Genomic DNA, 8931 nt, shown 5'->3' on the forward strand with positions numbered 1-8931 from the left:
GATCTCTTCGCCGATGCAGTCAGCACACATGAATTGTTTGAGATGTTTTGCTTCGGTGGCAGTTATGTTCACATATCTACCATGGAACCACTTGTCACATGTGTCACAGCATATCCAAAAGGCGTTGGCATGGTACTGAGCACTACAGGTTTCACACAAGTATGTAACTTCATGATCATTTTCTTTGTCTTCAGCAGGCTTCCTAGAGTCCTTGTTTGGAGAATATAAATTTTGCATCGACTCTTGAGATGGTGGCACGTTCTCTTCAGCAGGTGTGATAGAGTCAAGCATGTCTATTGTAAAAAAAATTCCGTAGATTGGATTATTAGTTTGCGTGTTTGTTTTAGATTTGGGCGGTACAATTTTGTCACTTTAGTTATAACAGTTTTTTGCATGAAGCACCCATGCAATGCATATGGCTGGTGTTGGCGTGGTTCATACCATTGGCGGCAGGCTTGGAATTTCCCGGTACTTCAATCCTGTTCCGAGGCATGATAAATATACAGATCTCTATTTTTGCCAAAATTATACACATCTCTCTACTTTTGGTGAATTTAAAAAATTAAGCTGGCCCTCTCTATATCTTCCGTTAAAAGATCGCATGTGTGCACACAAGTATATATGTTTATACACACTGTGCATTGCCAGTGGAAATTAGCTAGAATCCATATTCCAAGCAATTTTGTTTTTTTATTTGATCATTACTAAAATTAATAGAAAACTATGTCATTTATCTGATGTTGTTTAGTGAAAAATATGTATGTAATATATGCAGCTTAAAAATTACAAATATTTCAAAATATAATACAGTGCATGGATACTCTTCATTGCCAGGAGAAAATGATTGCCCTCATGTACTCTTATAAAATTAATGCATGATCGAATCCTAGAAAATATATGATCCAAAAAAGTTGAAGGTTTGTCGGCGACAAGTATCCAATGTCTGTAATAAACTTAAGACCAAACCCCATCATATTTCTTTAGGATATAAAAGGACACAAAATTATACTCCCTCCGTTCCAAAATATAGTGCTTCCTCTATTCTCGTCCTTCAACTTTGACCATAAATTTAGCCAACAAGACTGACTGCGGCGGGAGCAAAAGTTATACCAGTGAATTCGTATTCAAAACAAGTTTTCAATTATATAATTTTTTCTCCTGCCGCAGTCGGTCTCGTTGATTAAATTAATGGTCAAAGTTGGACCTCGAAAAACACGGACGCACTATATTTTGAAATGGACGGACTACATCCACCAAAGAATTTCCCATTCGCAATACTATAGCCCACCAGTACACATGTAGACTTCATAAAATTGCTATAATGTTACATCTTCTATCAATCTGGAATTCTTGGGGCATGGTACACCAAGAATATATATCACGCGCATTGATTTCACACACTTGTCAATTGGAAAAGTCTATGCATGCAAAAAATATAACCACTAATGGACGGTGTTGTTTATAACTCGATACTCTTTTTCCTTTGTCTAATACAAAAATGAACACGGTTGTATATCTGAAAATAACCTTTTTCCCAAAGAAATATGTTTGAAAGTAACTGATCAAACTATTGGCCTAAATTCCTCTTTGTTTCAATACAGAACTACGCTACCCCGTGCAATAGCACTGGATTTTGATGAATATTTTTTCTTCATGAAAAACGGATCTGAGATTTCATGTCTGCCGTATTTACAATTTTTATTAAAAACGGATTAAAGAATTCTGGGACAGCAGGATCTAAAAGTACGGCCACAAATGCCCTTAGTTGTTTAACTCAATACATTTTTTCCTATGCCTAATAAGAAATAAACACAGTTATGACGACAGTAGTAGTATTTGAAGAAGCCCACGCAGTACTTCACACAAGAGCTATGAGGCCTTGTGTGTGTGACAGAAACGCATCCATAAATACTCTTCTCAGCTCTTTGTTGTGACGATTACTCATTGGCATACTTCTGCGAAAGTGCTACACTACCATGTTTGGTCTGCAGTTACCAGCGGTGCGGGGGTCGGGAAAAATCTTTGCCGGTTCAGCTGGCACCAACACGGTGACGCTTGTGGGCGCCATGGTGACGCTTGTGGGCGCCGCCTCCCTTCTTGAAGGGCGTCAGGTGTACCCCGTCGGCACTCCTCTCCGTGTACCGGCAGAAATCCGAGGATCTGTCTGGGCAGCAGCATCATTGTCGTCGTAGTACTTCTTGAAGGTGTTGTTTGGTATGCGGGAATTCAGAGGCATAGGAGCATGGTGGAATTCAGAGGCATAAGAGCATGGCGCCGGTTGCTGGAAATCATCGCTTTGGCATTTGTTTCTCTTTCTGGGCTTGATTGTCCTGTTTGCCCATCAGTGATATCACAGTTCTGTCAGGTGGTTGCTATATTAATATAGCAAGGCGAAAGCCTGTTTCAAGAGTCAAGACATTGTAAACTGAATTCTTAAATATATCCCAATGGAATGGGAAAAGAATGTAATGCCTCTCTCACTATCTTTCTAGTTAATCATTTTTCATACAAAGGGTGACTGCATACCCTAAAATAAAGGAATGGTGCACATATTATATCCTACTCTCCGATCACCTCGCGGATGCAGTCAGGACACTTGTATTCTTTGATATGTTCTGCTTCAGAGGCAGTTACGTTCACACATTTGCCATGGAACCACTGGTCACATTCGTCACAACCAATCCAAAAGGCATTGGCATGATACGGAGCATTACAAGATCCGCAAAAGTCGATAACTTCATTATCCGTTTGTTTGTCTTCAGCAGGCTTCCTAGAGTCCCTGTTTGGAGCAGACAAAACTTGCATCGAGTCTTGAGAAGGTGGCACGTTCTCTTCAGCAGGTGTGATAGAGTCTACATCTGGATTGGACACATTCTCTTGAGTTGGTGTGTTCGACTCCCTCTTTGCATTGTAACGCGCAAATGTTGATAGCCAAGGAAGACCATAAGAGAGATAGTATTCGTCATGGACTGTTCGCATCTCGTTTACCATATCAAATAAACGTATCCTGAACGAGAAAGTAAACCAACATCACCAAATCAGCAATTGGCTTCGCAAGCAATATGTAACACATGACATTCTTGATGCATGGAGGAACTATATAAGCACAAAAACATAATGATTTAAATAGAAGACGAAGATCGCCCCTAATAAGAATATATAGCCCATTATTTAATGCTGAGGCTCTAATAATTGGTTCTGCATGACTACTGTTCTGTCAAAGCTGTATTCTCTCTCGTGTTTGTTAAATGGAAAATAAGATATTATGTCAAAAAATAGAATCTTCTATACGCTTGATTAAAAGTATAGGAATTACATTCAGTTTTGTTAGATAGAAGTTACAGGTTTTTGCGCTTTTTGCTGCATTCAAAGATTCTTCTACATGCACATGCTTTATCACTAGTAGAAAAAGGGCCTTTAGTCCTGGTTCTGGACCCGGAACTAAAGGGTCGGTACTAATGCCTCTCCCTTTAGTCCCGGTTCAATCCAGAACCGGGACTAAAGGGCGCGGCCACGTGGAGCTCCACCTTTAGTCCCGGTTGGTAACACCAACCGGGACTAAAGGAAATTTTATGATTTTTTTGAATTTTTTTTTTGAATTTGTTTTTTGAATTTCAAATTTTTGAATTATTTTAACCTCTAGTCTGTAATCACCACCCCTCATCACTTCTCAATTTATCCTCTAATCACCCCTCATCATTCCAAATCATCTAACTTCCCGAACGGTGACCCATCCTCCCACTCCCCCAGCCTGAGCACGCTTAACTTCTGGGTTCTATTCTCCCTCGCTCCAAGTCTGCACTTGTTGTTTTCCTGACAATACCAAGATGTCAATCCTATTAACCTTCAGGAATTTTGCTTGAGCATGAAGTGACACATTTCATAGTTTTATTTTGAAACTATTGTGTTAAAAAACAATAATTATTTAGTAACACTAATATTTCTTGAATAATTAGTTTGATCATTGTTTGACCACAGTTTGACCAGATTTGACCAAAATTGAAATAACTGAAATAATTATTTAGTAACACTAATATTCTAGAATAATTAGTTTGACCATTGTTTGACCACAGTTTGCCCACTGTTTGATTTTTTTTCGATTTTTTTCACTCTAGATCTTAAAAGCCCCGTAACTTTTTTCAATTAGGTTTTTGAGGATTTTGAAAATGTTTAACGGGGTTCCCCCCGTTAAATTCGGATGTAACTTTTCGAGTAGATGATTTTTCATATAAAAAACTTTTTCATCTGAGTTAGTATGCAAAAGTTATGCCCATTTTTACAAATTTCAGAGAGATTTTGCAAATAAAGTCAAAATTCACATTTGCAAATTTTCCCAACAACTAGACAACATATCACATGGGAAACTTATTTTCTTTTATTTTTTTGACATTTCCATCATTTTCTTTTATTTTTTTAACTGAAAAGGCGATCCAGGGGGGCGGGTAGAGTTTGAAAATGGGACCTTTAGTACCGGTTTGTGGCACGAACCGGGACTAAAGGTCTCAACCCCATTAGTCCCGGTTCGTGCCTCAAACCGGGACTAAAGGTCTAATCTTTAGTCCCGGTTTGAGGCACGAACCGGGACCAATGGTTGTGGGCCAGGAGCGAGGCCCATTGGTCCCGGTTCATCCCACCAACCGGGACCAGAAGGTCCAGATGAACCAGGACCAATGGCCCACATGGCCCGGCCGGCCCCCTGGGCTCACGAACCGGGACCAATGCCCCCATTGGTCCCGGTTCTGGACTGAACCGGGACTAATGGGCTGACCCGGCCTGGACCAAAGCCCTGTTTTCTACTAGTGTATGTGTTGTGAAATTATTGGTTACGTTTCTCAGAGGTAGATTGCACATATAAATGTCCTAAATGTTAAGTGCTCAAAAAACTGTTTGTGAAACGAAGTAGTAGTAGTAGTGGTGGTGGTGGTGGTGGTGGTGGTGATAGTAGTAGCAGCAGCAGCAACAGTAGTAGTAACATACCTTTGGTTGGCGGCGAGATAAGTGGACAAGAAAAAGGTGACGCCCATGAGCCACGAGTCGGAGTGGTGGGCGACGAGTGTCAGGTAGTCAAAACGGTTCATATAATCTCGCCGGCGGTTGATGCCCCGTGTCGGCACCGGCAGGCCTGGCGGCACCATCTCCTCCGGCAGCGTCAACTCCCAACTACCATCCGGGTACCCGTACAAGCACATTGGCTCTTTACCTGAAGCGAGAAAATGAATCACACCACAACATCAGCCAGTGATCTGCACACCTCGCCATCTTATATTTACTAATTGTAATTGAGGGCACCATATGAGATTTACATTAATTTAAGAAAAACTACCTCACCAAACAATCGATTTGACAAAAAGTCATTATATTATTCAAACAGGTTTGATGTAGGTGCATGTCAAACAACTCTGTTGTAAAAAAAAGCCGGAGATTAGATTGCTAGTTTGCATGTTTGTTTTACATTTGGGCAGTACTTTCGACACTTTAATTAATTAAATATTTTTTGCATGAAGCACCCATGCCATGCATATGCTTGGTGATGGCGAGGTTCATATCACTGGCTGAAGGCTTAGAATTTGCAGGTACTTTAGACCTACTACGAGGCGTGATAAATATGCAGTTCTCTATGTTTGCCAAATTTATACAAATCCCTCTACTTTTGGCTAATTTAAAATTAAGCCGGCCTTCTCTATGTCATCGTGAGAAAGATCGCTTGTGCGCACACAAGTATATATGTTTATATACACTGTGCATTGTCGGCGGAAAATAGCTAGAGTCTGTATTTCCCGACAATTTTCTTTTAAAAAAATTCATCATTACTAAAAAAATAGAAAACTATATCATTTGTCTGACGTATTTTAGTGAATATACATGTATATACTATGTGACTTAAAATTAAAAATATTTCAAAATAGAACCATGGATACTCTTCATGACCAGGAGAAAATAAATGTTCTCATGTACTCTTGTAGAACACTTTTGCATGAATATTCTATGTAAATAGTAATGCATAATCGAGTCCTAGAAAAGATATGTCTAGAAACAGTTGAAGGTTTTGTGGGCGACAAGTGTTGAATGTCTATAATAAACTTAAGACCAAACCCCATCGTATTTCTTTAGGAGAAAAGGAGAAAAAAAGTATACATCCACCAAAGAATTTCGCGTTTGCAATACTATAGCCCACCAGTACACATGCAGTCTTCATAAAATTTCTACCATGTTACATCTTATATCAATTTGGAGTTATCGGGGACATAGCACACCAAGAATATATATCACGCGCATTGATTTCACACACTAGTCAATTGGAAAAGTCTATGCACGCAGAAAATACTACCACTAATGCAGAGAGTTGTTTATAACTCTATACTCTTTTTCCTTTGTCTAATACAAAAATAAACATGGTTGTATTTCTGAAAATAACCTTTTTCTTCCGGAGAAATATGTTTGAAAGTAACTGATCAGACTACCAGCCTAAATTCCCCTGTGTTTCAATACAGAACTTCACTAGGCCGTGCAACCGCAGTGGATTGATGACTAGCTTTTCTTCATGAAAAAACGGATCTGAGAGTTCATGTCAGCCGGATTTACAATTTTGTAATTAAAAATGGATCTAAAATTTTAGGGACAGCAGGATCTAAAAAATGCAGCCACAAATGCCCGTAGTTGTCTAACTCAATACTTTTTCCTATGTCTAATAAGAAATAAAGACCATTATATGTTTCAAAGCAACTGAGCAAACTATCAGTCCAAGTTTAATTAAATAAGAACTTCACTAGCCCGTGCAATCACGGGATTGATGACTTGTTTTTCTTAATACAAAATGGATCTGAGATTTCATGTCAGATGAAACTATCAGCCTATCCCTAATACTAAAATAAACACCGGATCTGAAGTTCTTTTTCCTATGTCTAATACAAAAATAAACAAGGTCATATGTTTAAAAGTAACTGACAAAACTATCATCCTAAGTTTCCCCATGTTTGAGTGCAGAACTTCACTAGGCCGTGCAAACACGGGATTGATGACTAGTTTTTCTTAATAAAAAATGGATCTGAACTTCCATGTCAGATGAAACTATCAGCCTCTGCCTAATACGGGATCTAAAGATTTTTTCCTATGTCTAATACAAAAATAAACACGCTTATATGTTTAAAAGTAACTGACCAAACTATCAGCCAAAGTTTCCCCATGTTTCAATACAGACCTCCACTATCCCGTGCAACAGTACGGAACTGATGACTAATTTTTCTTAATAAAAAATGGATCTGGAATTTCTTGGCAGCCAGATTTACAATTTTGTAACAAGCAATGGATATAACATTTCTGGGACTGTTGGATCTCTATATTACATACCTTCCTCGCGCAATAAATCATATAATGTATCCTGATCTGCGTGTATGGCAACGAGGAGAAGAGATCGGTGTTAGATCCATCAGCACGTAGGCATCACATATATCCAGAAAAACGTGTCACTAAGGAGCATCCCGTGGCATACCTGTGGTGAGGGCTTGGACAAGCGCGCTGCGGCGGCCAGAAAAGTCCTCATAGATGTTCTTCACGGTCCATGAGACGGCCGGGCGGGACCGCCATTCACCAGGGTGTGCCGGCAGCGGGGTTGGTGAAGGCCGCCCATGAACGGGAACGGTGAGACGACGCCTGGAGGGAGTGGGGTTGGAGGAGGAGCCGGCGCGAGATGCATCCATGGGATGAGATTCGTGCTAGGTTCGCCGGCGGCGGGCTGGCAGAGATAGGCGGAGCTCTTGAAGGAGGAAGGTGGAATTGGATCTATGGGGGCACCCTGTTGCTTTGCTGCTTTATAAAGAGGATGAAAGACTGGGGAACGGAGAACGCGGGCAGGTTACTACTTTCCTTTTGAGTCTCTGGGCGGGATGTATTTGTTTTCTTTCGTTTCCTATCACGTTTTTGGCCACGCCGGCGAGGTGCCAGCACTACTGAAATAACTACAGGATAGCTGGCATGCAAATCCTAGGGCTACTAGCGTGGGGTCCCTGGATCAGCAGTCTAGAATACGCGGTACTCCTTTATTTCCCTCATTAATTTCATTAGTTTTTTAAAGGCATTTATTTCCTTCCTAGTGTAAAAAGTACACGGCATGATGTTTTAGTATGTATTTAATTGTTGCTAAAAGGTTAAGGGATATGTTTGGATTCTAACCAAATAGTATCTTACCATATGTAAACATGCTTGCGCGAGCTGCATCCTGCGATTGCCACGTGTTTCGACCGGGCCCGCGCACCACAACCCCCTCGAAAACCTTATTCCAGCCGATGAAGGGCTTGCCACACTTTTTTCTCCTATACACCGTGCGTTGACCACAACTCCACAGTACCATCTCCTGTCTCTCTCTTTTTCCACAATCGATGTAATGCTCCTTCTCTCTCCCTGCCCGTCTACTTCACCGCTGAATTGAGTGTTGGCTTGAGACAGCCGTGGTGTGGAGACGCCGCTGCAGGGCCCTTTGAAGGAGAAGTTGCAAGGCCGGCGGGATTGGGGCGCGATGGCGGGTGCGTGGCACAGGAGCTACAAGGCCCCAGGTTCGCCACTCGCGGCAGCGCTCACCAGTGTCGCAAATGCATAATCTCGCCGGGGTGCTGCAACCCGGGGTCGGTGCTGTAATTGGTGGTCTCTTAGCAGCCACGGTTACTGCCAATCTAGCATTGGCCGATGTCTCGTCACACGCCGCCGCCGGTGCTGCAAAATGGGTAGTGATAACGGCCGTCGTGCTGCAACCGCAGAGTTTGCCGGCATCGTAGTCACGGCCGGTGCTGCAACCGTAGAGCATGCCGATGTCGTATCCACAGTCGGTGCTGCAACCACACAGCTCGCCGGTGCAACAGCCGCGGTCCATGCTGCAAGCCTGCAACGAGGTGGTCGCAGCAGCCACCGTTGCTGCAACCGGATGGGGGCGGCCGCGAC

General features: G+C 41.8%; 1 protein-coding gene across 1 annotated transcript; it reads right to left on the reverse strand.

The window, feature by feature from the left end:
* Positions 1-2559: 2559 nt before the first annotated feature.
* LOC123147874 (PHD finger protein ALFIN-LIKE 3-like) lies at positions 2560-7697 on the reverse strand. Its single transcript, XM_044567192.1, has 3 exons — positions 7490-7697; positions 4978-5200; positions 2560-3007 (listed from the first exon to the last, which is right to left on the reverse strand). Exons 1-3 carry the CDS (start codon positions 7695-7697, stop codon positions 2560-2562), a joined length of 879 nt encoding a protein of 292 aa, XP_044423127.1.
* Between the last annotated feature and the right edge of the window lie 1234 nt (positions 7698-8931).

The sequence above is a fragment of the Triticum aestivum genome, chromosome 7A (assembly GCF_018294505.1).
Source record: "Triticum aestivum cultivar Chinese Spring chromosome 7A, IWGSC CS RefSeq v2.1, whole genome shotgun sequence".
NCBI classification, from domain to species: Eukaryota; Viridiplantae; Streptophyta; class Magnoliopsida; order Poales; family Poaceae; genus Triticum; species Triticum aestivum.